Source organism: Rhinolophus hipposideros (assembly GCF_964194185.1).
Source record: "Rhinolophus hipposideros genome assembly, chromosome: 22".
Taxonomy (NCBI): Eukaryota; Metazoa; Chordata; class Mammalia; order Chiroptera; family Rhinolophidae; genus Rhinolophus; species Rhinolophus hipposideros.
The window spans coordinates 19,513,329-19,535,447 of NC_138068.1; the positions used below are offsets into that span (position 1 = coordinate 19,513,329).

The 22,119-nt window shown below is 43.9% G+C and overlaps 2 protein-coding genes across 8 annotated transcripts in view; one reads left to right on the top strand and one right to left on the bottom strand.

Annotated features, from left to right (window-relative positions):
- The window catches only part of CNBD2 (cyclic nucleotide binding domain containing 2), a 64,560-nt gene extending 45,154 nt beyond the window's left edge, over positions 1-19,406 (bottom strand). For 4 of the 7 annotated variants that reach the window (XR_013992326.1, XM_081034639.1, XM_081034637.1 and 1 more), the window contains exons 1-4: positions 19,012-19,406; positions 17,442-17,495; positions 5,329-5,466; positions 2,852-2,905 (exon numbers count right to left, since the gene is read on the bottom strand). Coding sequence is in view for 6 of the 7 variants with exons in the window: in XM_081034639.1 (XP_080890765.1) it covers positions 2,852-2,905; positions 5,329-5,466; positions 17,442-17,495; positions 19,012-19,269 (504 nt within the window). In the remaining variant the exon portion in view is untranslated. Of the gene's footprint in view, positions 1-2,851; positions 2,906-5,328; positions 5,467-17,441; positions 17,496-18,801 lie in introns of all 7 variants that reach the window. The other 3 variants (XM_081034638.1, XM_081034640.1, XM_081034641.1) reach the window with 3 other exon arrangements.
- SCAND1 (SCAN domain containing 1) lies at positions 19,307-20,270 on the top strand. The gene has a single exon (XM_081034643.1). The coding sequence runs from the start codon at positions 19,489-19,491 to the stop codon at positions 20,038-20,040; it is 552 nt and encodes a 183-aa protein (XP_080890769.1). The 5' UTR covers positions 19,307-19,488; the 3' UTR covers positions 20,041-20,270.
- The last annotated feature ends 1,849 nt before the right edge of the window (positions 20,271-22,119 follow it).

A 22,119-nucleotide genomic window follows, 5' to 3' on the forward strand; every position in this document is an offset into this window, starting at 1 on the left:
TTGACAGAGGAAGACACTCAGGCAGGATTAGAACCAAGATCTGCTACATGCCACGGCCTATATCCCCAGCTACTGACCATACTGCCACTGCCATTCACTGACACCCGCTCCCAGGCAATATGGGCTGCCTGGGCTCCAGGGGCCCCTCAGCACATGCACACTGCAGCCAGGGGAGACCTCCCTTGGCCCAGCCTTTACCTCTGCATGCCACCGAAGACTAAGGACTGGAGAACCTACAGAGACTATTGGCTAACCCTCATGAACCAGGACTCAAGGACCCACCCATTTACCCACCACGCCCACCTGCTGTGGAAATGGTACTTAGGTGCTTAGCACTCCCACTGGCTGCCCGCTGCACTTAGGATAAAATCCTAACTCCACACCACAGCTGAGGGGCCCAGCTGGTCTGACTCCCTACCTCCCTATCCCCTCCAACCTCACCTCCTGCCTCAACCTTTCGTTCTCTAGTCTCTAGCCTTCTGTCCATCTCTTACAGGTGCCAAGCTCACTTCTGTCTTCTGGTCTTTCCTTAGGCTGTTTCCTCTGCCTGGAATGTTCTTCCCCTGGATTTTCCTGTGGCTATGACTGTTTTCTCCTCCTCATTCTGCTCTCAGCGTCTATGTCCTCCGGTAGGTCCCTACTGAATCAGCTGAGCTAAAATAATAATAGCAGAGCCCCTATCCCAGCACCTTATAAGCTCTGGATCCTTTTCTTCAAAGCATTTAATACTTCCTGAAATTCTCTTATTCCTATTATTAATGTGTCTGTTATCTATAATTTACACACACACACACACACACACACACAAGCACACACATAAGAAAGTACTTTAAGTAAGATAAAAAATACGTTCCTCAGTCACACAAGTGCTCAATGGCTACACGTGTCTGCTGACTACTACACGGGACAACACAGACTATTGAGCATTTCCCTTATTGCAAAAAGTTCTATGGGACAAAGGTGCTCTAGAATATAAGTCCCAACGTAAATATGACAGTGACCTTGTCTGTCTTGTTTCCCATGTTAGAATAATGTCTCACGTGTAGCGGCCACTCAGCAAACCATTTATGGAAACGATGAATGAATGTGCTAGTGTTACAGAACAGTAATTGTCACAGAAACAAAATGAAAGTGGGATGTGATGAAGAATTCTGGACAAAAAAAGAAAGTATATTAGTGGTTGCCTAGGGCTGAGGAGGAAGGCGGAGTGACTGCTAATACTATGGGGTTTCCTTTTGGGGTGATGAAAAAGTTCTGGAATTAGTAGTGATGGTTGTACAACTCTGTGAATATACTAAAAACCAGTGATTTGAATGCTTTAAAAGAGTGAATTTATGGTATGCAAATTATATCTCAATTTAAAAAAAACAATCAAAAGGAGGGAAAGAAAAGAATCCCACCAAGTGCTGGCAAAGAGACAGAGCAACGGGGACTCATACGTTGCTGGTGGAAATGCAAAATGTAATAGTCACACTGGAAAACAGTTTGGGAGTTTCTCAAGTTAAACATACATTTACCATACTCGTATGTATAAATGTGTGTGTGTGTGTGTATCAGCTTGATTGAGAAATAATTCACATACCATATGATTCACCATTTAAAGTGTACAATTCAATGATTTTTAGTGTACTCACAGAGTTGTGAAACGATCACCACAATGGATTTTGGAACCTTTTCATCACCCTAAAAAGAAACCAGTACCCGTAAGCAGTCACTCAAAGGGCAGATTTTTAAATTGGGTCTCTACTCTTCGTATCCATTTTGGAGCCAGAGTTAGACACAACTCATTCAAGAAGCCGAGAGGCCTTGTCTGTGTGACGGATTTGTCCTTCATGCCCTCTTCTCTCCGTCTATTGTTAGATACAGAATTGCTTTCATCTCTTCTGTGGCTCTCAGAGAGGCCTCTAGTCTCTCCTGTCGGAAGGGCAAAACTTGGGTAAACTTCAATGCCCAATGTCAGACACTGGCCAGTCTAGAAAGTTGAGGAAACCCAGAAATTGGATGACTTAACTGTGCTTCATAGATAATGGAGGACGAGAAATTAGACTATGCCCAGCAGAGGCAGGCAACAGAAGCCATGCCTTGGCTCCAAGGGGGAAGGGCAGGGTGGCACAAGTGGTCCTGGTAACAGTTATAAAACTTTGTCTTAGGCCCCCTTTCCCTGAGAGAAAAACCGACATGGCTACTCCAGGCCAGGGTCAAGTCAGGTCTACACGGGTAAGAACTTCAAATCCTCTCTATAAATAGGTAGGTCCCTTTAAATTTTAAATTTAATTTTAAATTTTAATTAATGTCCAGATTTGGTAGGGAGATGCTGGGAAGATAACCATGATTCTTGGAATTCAGAGAACAAGTCACCCAGTCCAAAGCCTCACCCAGATATAAGGCATTTCCTCATCAGAATGGCCGTCCCACATCCAGGCTGGGGACAAGTGTGCCCAGCATCTCTCGGAGAGCTTGGGACAGAGGCAGAATTCTCACACAAGCCCGGGCTTCTGCCACCACTCTGATTATTTATCCTCCACCTAGGGCTCTTACATCCTCTGCTTTGCCTTCTGCTGTTTTCCCCCGGGTCCTAGAGCAGGAGCGCTCCCTCCTGGTGCTGCTCAGTTATAAACCAACAGTGAGTGCAGGGGGACTCACAGTCTTCAAATGCCAGGACTAGAAGGGATCACTGAGATCAGCTATTTTATAGATGAGGAAACAAAGTGGCTAGCTCAGGGTGACACACCGGGTTGGTGGCATTAACAGGAATGAACCCAGCTGTCCTAATGCCCACCCAGCCCAGTGCTTCTTCCACACCATGATGCCGAAAGAAAATTCCCAATATCAAGGTCAGAGCTATGCATACCGACTCTGTAACGAAGTCCATGGTATCAAAGGTGATTCGGCCTTGCTTCTTTTCCTGGGGAAAAAAAAAAAGGCAGTACAGGAGAGAAAGAAGAATCGGCATGGCTGCTTCTAAAATTCTGCATTTGAAACTGTTCTGCACACCTGGACCACCATAGCAGACAAGAAGCCATGGGAAACCTCCTTCCAGCTGGGCCTCTCATGGCCACTTCAGCTCAAAAGCCCCAACGCAGCATGAGCCCTGGGCACACTAGTGACAATATACAGTGAAGGGAAGGGAGAGAAAGATGGGGGTGGGGAGAGGGAAAGAAAGATAAAGGATGGAGAGGGAAAAGAAGCAAACAAATGGGAAATTAGAGGGGAGAAAAAGAGAAAGTGGGATACAATGGAAGGAACCAACCTTCACTGAGAGCCTACTATAACGAGCCAGGCACATTGCACCTTCCTCATTTTATTCCACTACATCTTTAGGATGAAGCAGGTCTCAGTAAGCCCCATTTAGGACTTGAGGGGAGTGAAGGAACTTGTGCAGGATCACACGCCAAGTAAATGGTCCTTGTCTAGAGGACAGCCAGGAGGAGGAAGTGTCAGAGGTCTTAGGGATGATCTAATCCAACCCTACCTCCTAAAAGATGCAGAGAGGATGTGGAAAGAGTAGAGAAAGGGGCAGAGAAAGAGGGGAAAATATGTAGGAGGAGATAGGGGGTATGGAAAGAGACAAAGAAGGCCCTGACCACCATCCTGGGCCAACAAGGATCCTTCTTCATCTCTCTAGGCACACCTCATGTCCTTCCCCAGAGCCCACGCAGATCCCTGTCTTCTCCCCCTATTTTATAATTTGGGTATCCACATGGTGCTTCTCAGGGGGTGGGGGTGGGGGCCAATGAAGGAAAGAGGTGGTGTTCAAAACGATCTGGATTCACATATTCCACTGAAAACCAGTCTATGGCTCTCTCCACCCTCTTATGCCCCAGCCCTCCCAGCTCTCTGCCCAGCAATCATATAACCCCCATAAGCAGCCCTTGAGAGGCTTCTGCTCTCCTCAAAGCCGCCCTGACTGGGTAATGTTGTAAGGTTCAGCTTCACACTCCCCTGATGACTAGCCTGACTCTGGTTGTCAGCTCTTCAAGCGCCCAGGCATCAGCCCAGGTCTGCTGGTCACCGAAAACTCCTGGTCTCCAGGGCCCTTCACGTCACCAATGCATGGCAGCCTGAGTCAGCCTGTCCTTCCTGAGAGCTAATCTGAGTCTCTCAGGTTACAGTTCTTCTACTCCATCCCTTCCTGTCTCATGGCCTAAATACAGGGCAGAATCTGGCTGCAGACTTATTTGGTTCGGTCAGCACAATGTCTTCAAAATATACGAATTTGAACATCTTTAGATGGGGCACGCCCTTTCTCTCTAGCTGGCCCATAGGCCTCTACTCCCTGTACATCTTAAACTCAGCCACATCCACATAGTTACATTACCTGCTGGCCCCTTCGAAACCAATCTAAGACCACCCTCTTTTCCCCCATCACCAGCCCCTCCCACCACCACCCTCCTTGGCTACTATCCTTCAAAAACCATTGTGGAAAATTTCTTGGAGTGAATCACTGGATGCGGGGTAGGGAGCTGCATCCAGTCACTCTTGGCATAACAGGAAAATGGGCAGAGTTTGTCCAGGTATTGGCTGGGGGAACTTTGGAGGCCTGGATAGTAATGAAGACAACTTTAGGGAACCAGAACAAGTTAACAAAATGGTGAGCAACTTTTCTGAGCCAAAAAGGAGCTCATGATCTATGATTGGGATATAATATTTGAAATTGGGACCTTCTAGAAAGTCTAGAAACCATGGTCACCAGAGCAAACAGGCCCTGCAAATGTTCCCTTCTTGTTCAAGTGAGAGGACAGGAAAAAAAGAGAGAAAATGACCAGGGATGGGCATTCGGAAAGCCCCAACTAGACTTCTTCTGGCTCTTTTGATCACTGTCGGAATGGTGATAGCTTCTTCCCCACTCCGGATGTTTCTTTCCACATGGAGGGAGCTGTTCTAGTCAAATACTACTAGCCCCTCTCCTCCTTCCACACTGATAAGGAGTGACTTAAACTCCTTAGTGGACTTGGAAGCAGAAACTGGGCATGCTCACTCCCTCCCCCTTCCCTCTGAGACCACTTCCTGCTCTGCCCTTCTCCCCTGGGAGCTTAGGGCAAGAGGCCCTGCAGCTACAGGGGAGGTCTGCCGTGGTCCAGCACTGCCTGTGACAGTGTGCAAGGCTGTCTAATTCTGGGGTTCAGCATTAGGTAACTCTCCCGCTTGATGCTACAAGTCACCTTGTGCAATATAAATCTCTTTATTAATAAAAGCAACAGTTGAGTCTCTCATCTGTTTTACCCTTTGTCTTCTCTCTCAGTTGGTAAAGAACTTGGGCAGGGAAGTAGGGTGCTAATTATAGTACTCCTTTAAATTCTCCTACTCCTGCTGAGCCTAGCTACTTACATCCCAGAAGGAGAAGGCAGGGTGCCTTCTGTAAGCAGTCTCCACAATCAAATATTCCCGGAATCCCCTGAGGCCTTGGCGGAACATTTTACACACTCGGGTCATGATGAGGATATCCAGGATGAGATGGTACAGCCCCTGTGGAAACAAAACAAACAAGAACAGTGGAAACCATCTATTTTCAACCATCAGCAGCAGGCTGGATGGTGCTGAATAAGGTGAAATGTAATACGATTAAATGCAGTGACGTGTTGGAGCAATGGTTACATTTTCAGGATGCTTTCAAGACTGTTGAAATCATGTTGGTAGCTTGAAATTGCCCACGGTGGAAATATTTATGCCACATAAATACTGGCAATTACTACAAGTGGGGGCATCCCTCTCCCCAAGAGCCAGTTGTTAAAACATTTACCAGCCCAGCTCTAACGAAATGTCAAGCCCTTCACTTTGGTCCAGAAAATAAAGAACACAAATAGTGGCAGGAAGTGAGGGGTGATGCAGAGAGCCTGAACGTGGGAATCAGACAGATCTGAGGGAAGAGCAGTCAGAGAGATGCAACATTGTTGGCTTTGAAGACAGAAGAAGGGAGCCATGAGAGAAGGAATGTGGGTGGTGTCTAGAGATAGAAAAGTCAAGGAAATGAATTAATGAATTTTTCTCTAGAACCTCGAGAAAGGAACGCAGCATTGCTGACACCTTGATTTTAGTGCAGGGAGACCCATGCCAGACTTCTAGACTATACAGGATAATACTTTGCATTGTTTTAAGCCACTAAATTGTGGTAATATGTTAGAGCAGCAGCAATAGAAAACTAACATAACCTAACACCTAATCCAAGATGGGTCATCCAATCTTTTCCCTGGGAATTTGGAATTAAAACTGAGAACAAATTCCAACTATGAATTTGGGAAAGGACAGTCACCCTCTACCTGCCAAGTAAATACAGGGGATAAGGAAGCAAGTTCAATACCAAGAGACAAATCCAAATGTGAAACAATCTACAAATCACTGACTCAGTTTCTTCAAAAAGTCAATTTCAAGAAGAAAAAAGAAAAAGAAAAAGGTGTGGGGGCTCTTCTAGATTAAGACTCAAGAGACATACAAACAAATGCAAAATATGAACCTTTACTGGATCCTAATTCATCATAAGCTGAACAACACATTTTAGGAAAAAATAAGGAAATTGAATATGACTGGATATTAGACGTTAGATGGAATTAGTATTAGTTTTCATATTATCATGATGGTGATAATTGTGTTGTGTTCTTATTTTTAAGAAAGTGTCATAAAGTATGCAACTTCCAAATGATTCAGCAAACACAGACCCGTGCACACAGACAAATACACAAAGCCAATATGGCAAATGTTGATTGTTAGATCAAAGGGGCGACCATTATATATATTTCAACTTTTACATTTGAAAATTTCCATAATTTAAAAAATGCAAAAACTTGTGTTTATTAACTTTTGATAGTAAGAATATCATAAACAAAATGAAAAGACAAACTGAAGACTAGAAGAATATATTTGCCCTGCATATAATCAACAAAGGATTACTCTCCGTAATTACAAGGTATTACTATTACAAAAGATAGCTAGCCAGAATTTTTTTTAATTTAAAAAATTCTACATATCTAAAAAACCACAAATAACCCAATAGAAAAATGAGCAAAAGATATGAACAGGTAATTCAAAGGGAAAACTCAAATCACCTACAAATAATGAAAAGATTCTGAATACCACTGGAATTAATGAAAATGGAAATTAAAGCAACAACAAGATACCATTTTACACTTATCAGACTGGGGAAATGAAAAACGTGGCACAACTATGTTAAAGATCAACTTAGCACTACAGTGGTTCCTCGGTTTTCGAATGTCTCCACTGATGAACATTTCGGTTTACGAATGCCGTAAACCGGGAAGTAAGTGCTTCAATTTTTGAACACGCCTCAGAAGTCGAACATGTCATGCAGCTTCCGCTGAGTGCAAGATCCTGAGGCTTAGCTGTGGGCTATTTTCGAACGTTTCAGAACTCGATTGGTCTTCCGGAACAGATTACGTTCAAAAACCGAGGTACCATTGTATTTTCAAAAGTTGAGGATGTGTGTCCTTTACAATCAAGGAATTATAGGCATTTCATGTATATGTTAGAGAAACTTACACATTTGCACAAGGAGATGACCATGAGGGTGACCACGGCACACTGTTCTAGTGGAAAGCTGAAAACAACGGAAGTGGCCACCAGTAGGGGAATGCATCGACATGTTACAGCACAGTCACAGGATTGAACACAGCATTAGAGCTGTGTATGCCAATGTGGGTAAAGCTCACTCATAATTTTGAGTGGAAAAAAGGTAAAATACAATGCCCTTCACAGTACCATTGAGAAAACAGGCTGTCTACTATACAGTTGCTTATGGATACTTAGCATTGCTATGAATACATGCACATGTAATAATCTTTAAAAATATAGATAGGAAGGGTATACATCAACCTCAGGAAAGTCGTTACCAGTGAGGAGAATGGGAGCGGGATGGTAAGGAGTTTTACTTGTAACTCTAATATTTTCTTTGAAAATTATATATGGAAATCTGGGGAAAGGCTTTATTAATAAAATTAATATTGAAAACAATACACCACTATGCTAAGTCCTTTATGTGTACTGACTCATTTAATCTTCAACAATAAATCTACACAGTAGTTATTATTATCACCCTTTACAGAGGAAAAAACAGGCACAGAAAATCAAGTAATTTTCCCAATACTAATGTTAGTCACATGACTGATAAGTGATAGGGATTTGAACTCCAGAGTCCATAAATTTAACCTATTACTTTACCCTACTGCTGTACTTTATTTTCTCTGGATCTCATAACAGCAGGAAAGGTGGGTACAGAGCAGGACTTAGGGGCTCAGTGGGTAACCTGTGACTTGCCCAGTGTTGGGAAGCAGGGGTGGAGGTAGTAGGCTACAGAGCAGGGCTCAGAAGTCAAGTCTTTCTGAACCCTAATCTGGAACTCTTTCCTTTGTGCCCATGCTGTGACTCCAAAAGGTACAGGGTGGCCACATGCACTGGAGGCCCCCTCTTACACCTGCCTCTCCCTTCCTTAAAATACCTGTCTGCGCAAGCGTCCACTCTTTCCTCCCAGGGCTTTTGAACCTTTCAGGAATAAGATACCATAGATCTCCTCATGGTTCCTGAGTTGGCAAATGACACACGAGCCTCTTTGCCTTTCAAGGGTAGGACCACAAGTCCTTCCCCAGGTATCTGCTTATATTAGAAGTGAAGAGCTTCTCTCTGTAGTAGGGTAAATGTTCTTCTCCACTCCTCACACCCTACCAACAGCTGCGAGAAGTCTTGTTCTGAGAAAATTTCATTCTCAGAATCTCCTATGTCTCAATTAAGGATTCTGGAAGGAAGAGAAACCAGATTCTGAAAATCTAACATTTATTGAACACTCACAGGCATTATCTTAGTTACCGTATTTTGCCGCATACAATGCTCTCCCGTGTATGATACACATTCAAGTTTCGGCCCAAACTTTCAGGGAAAAACATCTTTCATTTTAATTTTTTTTTTACTGAAAACAAGTTTTATTTAAATAAGGGTTTAAATACTTTACATAACATTCAAACTGAAGGGGGGGAAAATCAGTTTACTTCACATGGCATTGGGCAGCTACTGCCAGTAAGTTGCAAGCTCCACAGCTAGCTACATAACTGACGTTATCAGTTTGAAATTTGTTCCCTTGTCAAAAGTAACTCTGATAGAAGGCTGGCCTCACATTCTGGTGTTTGGACATCAGATAACTAGGATATGTCTGGCCAAAAAGCCCTTGGTGAGAAGCCAGATGTCTATCACCTCACCAGAGGGAAGGTGGCTGCTTTAAGCTCCGCCCACTGGGTCAAATGGGAGACACCAAGGGATCTTTGACCACCGAAGGCTCCCTCTAGTGGTACAGTTGCCGTTGCTCTCTCATCCCCTCCTCTGTCCTCTCAGCTTCACGGAAGGAATTCAGGTGGTGGTGACAATCTCTTAGGGCAGGGAACTCTGCAGGGGGACAGCGGAGGAGCTTCTGGCCAGACATAGCAATCTGTGATCTTGGGGCTCTGGGCTTGGCTGAAACATCACGTTATTGCTCTCTTTCAGGCTGGACACTGCCGGGCGCCTACTGCTTGACTTCTGTTTAAAGGAGGGACTTCAAGACTAGGCAGCATGACTCTTTTCAGTTTATTGCATGAAGGAGTTACACTAGTCCAAGTTAAAAGCAGGCCCAAAATGGTTACATCACACAAGCTGGGAGGTTTTTAAACTTGTGACAAGGGACAGAAGGGAAATTCCACTCATTGCAAGGAAATCTTCACTTAAGCTTCAGCAAGCCAAAAGCATGTAAAACCTGGTCCTCCTTAGCCAATCCAGTCTCTATGAGGAACTGGCATATGTTCTTGCACTGGTCACCCTTAACCTGAATTACTTCTCCATATTCTGGATGCTCGATTACAGTACCACTGCAGGCAAATTTCTTCTTAAACGCCTTCACTAGTTCATTTTTATTGTAATCATCAGTGATCCCTTGGACAGTAGTAAGGGTCTTTCTGCTGTTTCTCTGTTGAATTCTTATATGGATATAATCCTCAGTGCCAGCAGGACTCAGATCATCACCCTTACTTGCATCTGCAAAGGAGTCGAAAAGGGGTCAAAAGAGTGGAGGTTCTAGATAGCGGACATAGGATAGGTTCCTTTTTCACGGTGGAAACGGCCTGTGGAAGGCGGCAGCAGGAGAAGGCGGGCAGGAGGGATGGACCGTCAGGAAGCAACGGGGCTCAGGCAGGAGGCTGCTAAGTCTTCTGGGGCAGCTCAGTGACTGGGGTCTCATTTTAATTTTTTAATTCTAATTTTTATTTGTTTACATTTAGGTACTTTTTTTGTATTATAAATGAATTTTGGCATTTATTTTTTAACATATTATGGTACAAGAGAAGGCCAAGAACTCTTTGTTGTTGCACGTTCATCGAAAGTTCTATAAAATCGATTATCGTATTCCAGAGTGTTATTTTGCATATGGATATAATTATTGATTTCTAGAGTTACACTTTTAACTCATGAGCATAAATAAAAGAATCAAAAACATTTATATTGATACGGAATTAGTACTACCCATGTATAATGCGCATCCTTATTTTTCCCTTACAAATTTGGGCAAAAAAAGTGTGCATTATACACGGCAAAATACGGTAATCCTCATAAGTACCACAAGGCAAGGGACCTTACACCCACTCCATACAGGAGGAGACTGAGGCTCAAAGTGGTTCAATGACTGCAGAGCCAAGGGGCCATCTTCAAGAAAGAAGGAGGCTCCTGGGCTGGGGTCAGGGCATCCAACACGGCAGCCTGGGGACCACTCTGAGACTGAGAGCTTGGAGACCCTGGAATGTAGGTGTATGGCACTGTCCTATAAATCTTGTTAAATCAGTATATCAGGAACACTCAGCAAATCGGAAGTCCTCAAACAAACGGGGTATCAAATGTTGAAAGGAACTTAAGTGACTGAAACTCAATGACTCTGGGGTCCTTTCAAAAGTAGAGATGAACATAGGGTCTAAAGTACTTTTTTCTAATAAAGATGGCAGTTGATAATCTCAATTTGCTCTTGTACAAGAATCTTCAGTGAAAAACTATGACATCATGTATTGCCTGATTTGCCATTCCTATCCATCTAGGCCTATCTGCCAACCCTTCCCCAACTGACCCCAAATGGAAGGGCACTGAATGCAGTGAAGACAGATGGACAGCTGAGAACAAAGACCCAGGCTCTGAATTACTAAACTAAAAAGCGACCACTTCTGGGGTGAGACACTAACCACTTACAGAGGTGAGCATAGACAGAACTGGTTTTTTCCCCCTTACCTGATGAAAAGATGCAAAGGACTTACAGACAGAGGAAGAGAGAGTTTCAGAGGGAGAGAAGCAGAGTGCAGTTTTTGCCTCCTTCACCACAGACCTGGTCTTGAGGAAAGAAATACAAGAAGATCCCCTGCAAAAGTTTAGGGGATTTCTGAGAGAAACTACTGCACATGGGGAAGGTAAGAGAGATGGTGGGAGGTGGCTATGGACAGGAGGGTGTCCCATCAGTCCCTGAGTTGCCTGAAGATCCAAGTGACATGGAGAGGACCCAGACTAACGAGGGGCATCAGAGGATGCCAGTAAGTAGGACCAAAGACCTGATGAGACCCCAAAAGTAGACACTCCCCACCTCACCTCCTGCCAGCTGTGGCTGTCTAATTTCCCTGAGAACTGGATCAGGGTTGGGGAGGAAGAGGCAGGAAGTTTGGAGAACGGTGAACTGGCCTAAGATGAGTCACTGTACCTGAAATGACACCCTCAAAACTACTGGATTGAATCTCCATTTACTTGAAGACATGTAAATTAAGTTGTCTGCTAGGAGGCAGACTGGGGACTCAGAGTCAGACATTAAAGTCAGTTCTAGAAATTAAAAAAGTGGCATTTCTGTCCTAGTTCCTAATCTTGTAATTGAACTGCTACAGAGTAGAATTTCAGAAAGAGCAGTGGTCCTATTCCTATGTGATCTTGGGTAAATCACTTAACCACGTAGGGCCTCATTTTACTTCTTATAAAAAGGAGTTAAAGTCAATTCCACAAATAATTTCTTTGCAAGGTAAGATCCTTATTGCTTTGCTAGTTATAAAATGTATATGTCAAATGTTTATAGAGCACTAACATGTAGTTGGAAAAAGCATGAAAAGGTGAGTAGGATATAGTCGCTGCTAACAAGTACACAATACGATGGGGAAGAAAAATGCTTCCACCACCGTAAGAGAAAGTCTCTCTAAATAAAGTTATAAACACATAAGAAGAAGGGGCAGGGCCTGTTCAGGGAGGATGAGGTGTGGCTGGAATGTGAGATGCCCACAAAGCATTGCAGGAAGTGATGCTGGGCTGGCAGAGGCCACGAACTAGCCATCCATGGACCAAACTGAGCTTGCAGACTGCTTTTTTTTGACCTGCACGGTATTTTGGTTCAAATTTGCTTATCTTTAGTTTGGGAATGGACTCTCCAATTCACCAATGTCCTCGTCTCACACAACTGTGTTACCTGCCAGGCACGTTATTTACAACCCCCTGTACAGGACCTATATGGTCTCTTTCAGGTCTAAAATCCTTTGACTATAATCAGTGGTTGCAAAATTGGGGTCCACAGGCCATATTTAGCCTGCTGGCATGTTTTGACAGTTTTTTTTAAAATTTTGAATTAGTTGGCAATAGCTAAATACTGGGGATTTTATAGATAATTTTCTAGGACAGCATAATTTACCAAGGTGATCCCAATATAAACCATCTAAATAGACTAGTTTCCATAGAAAAAAATAGAGGAAGTTGTAAAAGAACTCTCACCACCACTACCACCAAAATTGAAAAAAGTACCAGATCCTGAAATTTTCACAGGCAACTTCAGATAATGCTGATGTTTCTGAAACTGTCCCAGAGCATAAAAAGAAGGAAAATACCAAATTCTTTTTATGAAGTAAGAAGAATACTGACACTTAAAATATGATAAAGACTGCATAAAAAGAGAAAGCTAGAGATTCATCTCATTTATGAGTATGTATTGTTTTTAAAATCATAAATATAATATAAGCAAACAGAATTTAGTAGCACATTTAAAAATAACATATCATCCCAGGAATGCAAAAATGGTTAGCAGAGAATCCATAAACATAATCTGTTATGTTAGCAGAGCTAAGGGGGAAAAAATCATCTCATCTGCATACATTAAAAAAATTGTTTTTGACAAAAGCACATGAATGAACATGTCACTCTTGTGGGCATCTGGGCCTCCAATGTGCTTGGGACCTTATTAAGACCGCACAGAGCAAGCCTGAGAGCCACACCATTGGCTGGGGGCTGTTCCTGGAGGCATTCACTCACCAGCATTTCTGGGCTGAACAATTCAGAGGCCAGAGAAAGCCCTCGGCAAAGGTGCTTAGAGTAGGAGGTCATCACGTAGACCTGTGCAGAAATGTCATGTGCCCAGGAGACGCATAAAGCCAACAGAAAATGCCTGAGGCTGCAGGTCTCAGGGAGAGCTGGCAGAGTTCGGAGTTCTCCAAAGGCCATGTACCTCGAAAGCAGAACCAAGAGCACCTTCTATAGAACACTGGAATCATGATACCAGGGCTGGCTTTGGGAGCTTCCCTGGTGCCACTGGTACCAAGGAGAATCAGGGCATGTGGGCTGACCAAGGGAACACACAGACATGCCATTTTTGCAGCCCTGCAGCTCCCAGGTCCTGTCTTCCAGGAAGAGAAAGGGCTAAACCAACTCACTCACACAAAACCCTTGTCGTAAGGAGCTTCGCTATCCCTGCCAACCTAGAATTCTATCTCTAGTCCCCTCTCCACACACAACTCCAACAAATAACTGGTCCAGGAAGAACTCACTTCATTTAAAGGGGAGTTATAGTAAAAAATAAATAGCACCAGACCTATATATTACTCCAAAAGTGGGAGAGAGAAGCAGGGAACAAGAAAAACAAATGGCAGATGAAAGGCACTCACCAGAAAAATATTAACATGAAACAGATGATAATCTTGAACAACAAAGAATTCAAAGGGCTGAGTGAATTTTAAAATAAGAGATCAAAGCAAAGATGACATAGTTCAAAGAGGAGATGACGAGACAACTGGAGGATATCACATTGGCACAGCTCAGGAACGAAGTGCTTTTTAAAAAAACCATCTCAGCAGTGAAAGTCATTTTAGAAACATCAAAAAGGAAGCAAGCCTTGCTGAATACAGAGGATAAGGTTGCAAAAAGCAAGTGATGGAGTTGGAAATAAACAACTAAAAAGGAACCAGAAATACACCTGAAACTAATAAAAAACGAAAGAAAAAAAAAACAGGAACCAGAAAATAATATAGCTAACAAGCATGGAGATAACACAGGGATGTGAGGTAACATTGGTTTATCAGGAATGAGAATTACTAATAACTGAGTTAATTACAAACATAGTCCAGCTAGATTAAGCACCCTAGAGACCCGTTATCTGTAGTTCATCGAAACATCAAAAGACAAAACAGATCTTCACGCCAAGATCAAACACATTTGATAAAGTAGGTTATCAAAAAGAAGTGAATCTCAGTAATCATCAGAGAAACGCAAATAAAAATCACAATGAGATATCACCTCACCCCAGTCAGAATGGCTGTCGTCAACAAAACAAATAGTAACAATTGTTGGAGAGGCTGTGGAGTAAAAGAAACCTTCATATATTGTTGGTGAGAACGCATATTGGTGCAGCTGCTATGGAAGGCAATGTGCAGGTTCCTCAAAAAATTAAGAGTAGGGGGCAGCTGGATGGCTCAGGTGGTTAGAGTGCAAGCTCTGAACAACAGGGTAGCGGGTTCAATTCCCACATGGGCCAGTCAGTTGCACCCTCTACAGCTAAGATTGTGAACAACAGCTCTCCCTGGAGCTGGGCTGCCATGAGCGGGCAGCCGTCGTGAGCGGCCGGCAGCCGGCAAGAGCTGCTGTGAGCGACCGACTGCTTCAGCCAGCGGTAGCGCAGGGCTCATAACACCAGCATGGGCCAGGGAGCTGTGTCCTACACAACTAGACTGAGAAACAACGACTTGAACAAGAGTTGGGGGGAGGCAGAAGAAGGGAGAAAAAAAGTGAATAAAGTCAGCAGAGAGACCAGAGCAAGCTTCTTAGACTACATATAAAATTTTCAAATGCAGAAAAAGGAACGTCCTAGAAGCTTTGTATTCAAACTACCTATTAGCCGAACCTGCTTCTTCTTCACCATGAGCACAGCTGGCCCCCTGGAATGATGTACATACTGTGTGGTGTGTGCAAATGAAATTATAGAATTACTAATTCTGTTGAAAATCTGAATTTCTTGTCCACTTGTAACTTCTCTTAAAATTTTCTATTTAATATCTCACATTAAAAAAATAATGCAAAAACACCAGTGTTGGTGAGCATGTGGAGAAACTGGAACCCCTTTGTCTTGCTGAGAGGAATGTAAAATGGCGGAACTGCTGTGGACAACAGCATGTGGTTCCTCAAAAAAGTAAACATAGATTTACCACGTGATCCAGCAATTCCACTTCTGGGTATATGGAATGGGCCACAGGGACTCAAAAGAGGTATCTGTCAACCTGTGTTCATAGCATTATTCACAGCAGCCAAGAGGTGAAAACAGCCCAAACATCCATCAATAAATGAACAGATAAAACATGATATTACATACAATGAAATATTAGTCAGCCTTAAAAAAGAATGAAATTCTGATACACAGTACAACATCGATGAACCTTAAAGACATTATGCTAAGTGAAATAAGCCAAACACTGAAGGGCAATATTGCATGATTCCACTTACAGGAGGGGCCTGGAAGAGCCAAATTCAAAGAGACAGAAGGTAGAACGGTGATTGCCAGAGACTGGGGGTGGGGAGGGAGGAATAGGGAGTTATTGATTAAAGAGTATAAAGTTTCAATTTGAGAAGATGAAAAAGTTCTGGAGATGGATGGTGATGATGGTTGCACAACAATGTGAATGTACTTAATGCCACTGAACAGTACACTTAGAAATGGTTAAAATAGTACATTTGATGTTATGTATATTTTACCACAATTTTTAAAAACTGCATTAGGATAAGTAAAAAACAAAACCCGAAAACCCTCAACAATAAGAAAAAAATTTTCAAATGTGTAAAAGATTTGAACAAATATTTTACAAAAAAAGATTAAAATATGACAAGATACCCCATACCATTAGATTTTTTTAAAAATTCAAATTAAAACCACAATGAACTACTATTAAACATTGACTAGAATCGGTTTTTAAAATCTGACAGTACCAAGTGCTGGTGAGGATGCAGAGCAACTAAAACTTTCATACATGACATTGCTGGGCCCTGGATTCTATCTTGGCTATCCTTATCCTCTGTGAACTTTGGTTTGCACACCGATGAAGTAAAGTTCTGAGGCTCTATGAATCAAACACACCTCTATGGACAGCAAGGTGGAAATATCTATCAAAAGATTTAATTCAGTTATTTCTCTATTGGGAATATAGTTTAAGGAAGTTCAGGTCTCCCTTACTATCCAAACTCTTGCTTTTCAAACTCAGAAATCAAATAGATTTGTTAGCAACCGACACCTGTAATCCAAAATACAGAAAGAGCTTAAAGCACTAGGTGATTGTCATTCTTTTAATAGTGAAAAATCAGAAAGAATCAAAGTATTCAGCAATAATGCAATATTCATGGATTATTATGCAGCAATAAAATCAATAAACTATTGATACACGCAATAACCTGGATGAACCTCCAGGGAATTTTTGAGTAAAAAAAGCCAATCCCAAAAGGTTATGTATTGTATCGTTCCATTTATATAACACTTTTGAAATGACAAAATTACAGAGATGGAGGACAGATTACTAGTGGCCTGCAAATTGGGAATGGAGTATACATAGAGGAAAGGAATGGATATAATTATAAAGCAATAGCACGAGAGATCTTTGTGGTGATCAAACATTTCTAGATATTGATTTGGTAGTAGTTGAACGCATCTACATGTGATAAAATTGCACAGGCCTACACACATACACAAATGAGTGCATATAAAAGGTGAGATCTGAATAAGCTCTGTGAATTGTACAAATGTCTATTTCCTGGTTTTGCTATTGTACTATAGTTATAAAAGATGTTACCATTGGGGAAAACTGGATAAAGGGTGCATGAGACCTCTCTTTACTATTTTCACAACTTTTTATGAATCTGTACTTCCAAATAAAAAGCATTTTTAAAAAAGTATCCAAAGCCTCTGTCTGAACGAGTCATATTAGAGCTCTCCCTTCATAGGGATGGTCTGTGAGCCACTGCTTGTCCTCTTTCCTTTAATCAACACTTACTGAGGGTCAGCTGGGAGTTGTGCCTTGCATTGGAAGCTAAGTGATACTAGATGAATGACTTATGATCCCTTCCCAAGTGAGTTCCCAGCCTAGTGCTAATAAAAAAAGCCTAATAAGAAAAGAGCATTGGACTAGAAGTCAAAAGAATTCTGTCCTCGTGGAACTACTTACCAGCTTTTTTATTTTGGACCAATCCTTTGCCTCTTGCTGGCTAGACTTCTTAACCTGCAAAATTCAGAAGAATTGAGTACATATAAACATAGATTTTAAACTTACCCTGCATTCAAGGATATCTGGAAATTACCTGAAATTGTATGCAGAAGTATGTAAGTGGATCACTCTTCTAGGAAGAGGTATTAGTATAATTTTTCCCCCCAGACTCTGGGGGCTTACCGACCCATAAAGAGTTATCAGGGCCACTGGTATATTGATGGTTGTTAAACAGGTCCACTCATTCTGCACAGAGCTCAAAGGGACTGCAAGGGCCATACAAAACCTTTTATATGGGGCCCTTGTTTCTCTCCAGGCATTAATTTCCCTCTCTGTAAAATGGGGATACAAAACATATTTGAGAGTCAGCTAACAGAATGTATCACTCACTGAAGGGCTGTCAGAACTACATGCTTTTGCCTGTGTCATCTCACTGAATTCTCATAGTAACTTCTATGAGAGAAGTTCTATCAATACACATTTTACAGAGAAGAAAACTGTAGCTCGGAAATAGCAAACAATTTACCTAATGAAGACAACAGGAAACTTTTAAAAAGTCTGGGGGTGGTGGGGGGTGGGAGATGAGGGTACAGGGGATCAAATATATGGTGATGGAAGGAGAACTGACTCTGGGTGGTAAACACACAATGGAATTTATAGATGACGTAATACAGAATTGTACACCTGAAATCTATGTAATTTTACTAACAATTGTCACCCCAATAAATTAAAAATAAATAAATAAATAAAAGCCCGGTCTTTCCAAGGGCTTTACTGATTTAATCTCCTCAATAACTGTGGCCTACGGCAAATCAACCCTGCAATGGGGGTTCTACCATAGCATACTGACTCCTATTTAATGCAAAAATAATGTAAACAAATAGTATATGTAATTTAAAACTTTTAGTACCACATTTAAAAAGCAAAACGACACAAGTGAAGTTAATTTTAATATATTTTATTTGCCCCAATATATGCAAAATATTACCATTCCAACGTGTAAATCAATATAAAAAATTATTGAGATATTGGTTTTCAGGTTTTTTTTGGGGGGTGGGGGGTTTGGTACCAAGACCCGTGTGTATTTCAGATTCAGCACATCTCCATGCCAACTAGCCACCTTCCAAGGGCGCAGTAAGCACATAGTGGCCACTGGCCACTGTGCGAAGCAACACATTTACAGTGTATTTACTAATCCTAAAGTTAAAAGCCGGACCAGAAAGTCCCTTGGTTCCACAGGACACACAAGAAACAATGGCAAAGAGTTCTTAAGCATTTACTTTGTGACATGACGTGTTACCACGTTTGCTGAGGATCTTACGTTATAGTTTGTCTCCCTCGCCTTACGACGGGGATGCACTCCCCTTTTGACGGTGCGAGAGAACTTTCTCGAGTGGGGCACTCCGTCGGTGCCCGACCGCCATCCCGAGGTCCCGCTCCGTTCCCCTGCCGGGCGCCAGCCCCCGCGAGCCCGTGGCTCCCCAACATCCTAACAGGACGAGGCGCGGGGGCAGGGGCAGGCGCAGGTCACCTGCGGCCGGAAGCGATCAGAGCGGATAACCCCCTTGGGCTCCGGCTCCTCCTCTTCTTCCTGCTGCTCCTGCTGCTCCTGCTGCTCCTCCTGCTCCTCCTCCCCCTCCTCCGACGCCTGCTCACACTGGGGCACTGAGGCGACATCGGCCGGTGACTGCGCGCTCGCTGTCACCTCCGGACTCGACTCGCCAACGCGAGGGGGCGCCGCTTCCTGGAGCCAGGACTCCGCTTCCGGGTGCTGGCGGGCCGACCTCATCTTGGAAACGCCAGCGAAGACTTCCGCTTCCGCCCGTCCCCGGCGCCTCGCTGGCGCAGGTGAGCTCCGTGCGCTCTCGTGAGCCCCGCGCCCGCCTTCCTGGAAGTCGTGCGGGCTCTGCCCTGTCGCGGGGAACGTCTCCCGCCTCACCCCGCCCCGCGCAGACGCACTGCTGAGCACACAGCCGCGGAACAAAGGGTGACGTTCAGAGCCGGAGTCATGGCGGCGACCGAGCCGGTCTTGGCGGCCCCTGGGAGCCCGACGCCGCCACGGGAGAAGGAAGAAGAAGGAGCCGGCCCGAGCTCAGGCCCGGAGAGCAACCCTGCGGGCTCCTTGTCGACTCCTGAGGCGCCCCCGCCAGCCCCCGAGCACTCCAACCAAAATGCCGCCGTCCCCGAAGCGGTTCCTCCGCCGCCCGCGGCGGCGTCCCCGGCCCTGGAGCTGCCTCTCCGTCCTGCACCCCTGGGCTCCGCGCCGCAGGCCGAAGCCGCTCCACGCTCCCCCCCAGGCCCTGGCGGCCTTGGCAGCTCCCGGCCCGGCCCGGAGACGTTCCGCCAGCGTTTCCGCCAGTTCCGCTACCAGGACGCTGCGGGCCCGCGGGAGGCGTTCCGGCAGCTGCGGGAGCTCTCCCGCCAGTGGCTGCGGCCTGACATCCGCACGAAGGAGCAGATCGTGGAGATGCTGGTGCAGGAGCAGCTGCTCGCCATCCTGCCGGAGGCGGCGCGGGCCCGACGGCTTCGTCGCCGCGCGGACGTGCGCATCACCGGCTGAGCGGCGGAGCGCGGGCGGCCTGGGCCGGAGGCTCCCTGGACGTGGGGCCGCGGCGGAGTCTGGGGGCGTGAGCCTGCTCCCCACTCCGCGTTAATGAAAAACGAGTTTGTGTAGCTCCAGTCGCCTGGTGTGTCCCTTTTCGTTCGTTTTTTACTGCGTTTATTTTCCCAAGCGTATTTTCAACCTCCCGGCTAAACCTAGTTGGGAGCCCATGAGAATAAAACCTGTTAATAATCACTTGGCCTTCGTTGGATCTTTACGCGTTGGCTAGCCCCGGGCCTGCACACCGGGGAAGTATTTCTGCGCGCTCCCCAGGACCCTGCTTGGGCGTCCTTTGTTTAGTTGCAGTCTAAATAGGGTTCCATATTCGCCCCTGATTCTCACTAGCTAGAATCTGAGCTTGTTTTCCTACCTGAAAAAATAGATGGTAGTGATAAGTCTTGCCTTCTCGTTGGTTTTGGGATCGTTCTGGTAAATAACTGGCTCTATTAAGTGCTTGTTTTTAATTACCTCTACACCAACACTGCCAACTTACCCCACGAGCCTGCCCTTTGGGCACCAGCTTCCTAAAAAGGCCCAAACTACGGTATAGGGCTATTTTAATAAGTGTTTCAGTGCGGGTCCTTATGTAGTTCCTGTTTGTGAGCTCTGGTTTAAGCCTGCGGCCTCACCTGCCTTGCCAAATTTTAGGCCTCTAGGACTTCAGGACTGATGTGAGCTAATGGATTTTTTTATATTGCTGGAGCTATGCATTTTAAGTATCTCCAACTGCCTGCATTTTTAAAAAATAAGCGTTTGTTTAGAAAGGGAAGCTTGGAGAGGGGGAGTTACTTTCTGAGGGGTGTAAATGTCTATTACATGGCTTCGTACACCTGAAACTGGAAAAAAAAAGAATTTGGGACGTAAACAGGAAGCTCTGCTATGAAATCTAGAGTACTTGAGATTTGAGTCTTCTGGTCAACCAGGAAGGAGCTAAGGGGTCCATAAGCAGCTTGGATTGGTCTCAGAAGAGTCCTAACTGCAGTGAGTGCCATCTCTTAAGGCCAAAACCTGTCCTGTGCACTGTTTTCAACAATCAAAATCTAATAAGTCTACAGCTCACATCATAAAAACAGGAGCCAGGCTGGGCTGGAGGCTGGTGTGGGACGTTTTACTTTTGCATATTAAAAACACAAATGAATTCCCAAGTATTTTGCATACTTGGGCTTTAGAGTCTTGAGCTTGCATCCATCTGCCTCACTGCAGAAGATAAACCTGTTTAGAATGTAAAAGCAGACTTCCTTTAAAAGATAATGTTTATACAAAAGTAATACATATTAAGAATAGAGAACTTTATTATACAATAACATTGTAAGGGTAATACTGTATCTTCTATTTTGAGACTTAAACCACTAGTGTAATTTAACACTGTAGTTGAGCTTGGGTCTTTTTGAAAGTTTTTCTCTCTTCTCCTCTCCCTGTCAAACCTTAATGACTCAGTTTACTATGCATACAAGTTTCAATGATTCTCTTTACTCCAGGCCAGTTTCAAGGACAGTTTACTCTGGGCCAAGACCATCTCCCCCTCCACCTTTTTCCTTTGTTCTGCCTCTTACAAGCCCATAAAATCTTTTAGCCAGGCCCAGAGGCGGGGGTGGGGGTGGAGGATGGCCTTTGGACCAGAGTCCCAACATCCTCCCAGAATGCCGGAATTTTGAATAAACCTGCTTTTCTTTCCATCAACCAGGTCTTGAGTTTTGGCTTTCGTGTGGTAACAATATGACAAACAGAGCAACAAAAACCTGTTTTATTTTTTCCAAATACAGATACAGAAGTTTGCATGTTTTGCAAATATTGCTTCAAAGCAACATTTCTATATACAGGGCCTTCTGTTCTAACAGCGCGTAAACATAGATATGTATCCACAGTGCAATGTTGGCTCATCAAGGGTCCACCTTGCATAAATTCATCACTTAAAGAAACAAAATGTTTAGTCAAACCAGAACTGTTTTTGTCAAGGCAATTTTGTTAAAGGTGGATAGTTTTTCTCAAAAGAAAACTTAGGTAGTGTGACAAGGATCAAAAAAAAAAAAAGAAAAA

Coding starts and splice junctions, on each gene's coding strand:
- SCAND1 (XM_081034643.1), top strand. CDS start 19,489: ATGGCGGCGACCGAGCCGGTCTTGGCGGCCCCTGGGAGCCCGACGCCG.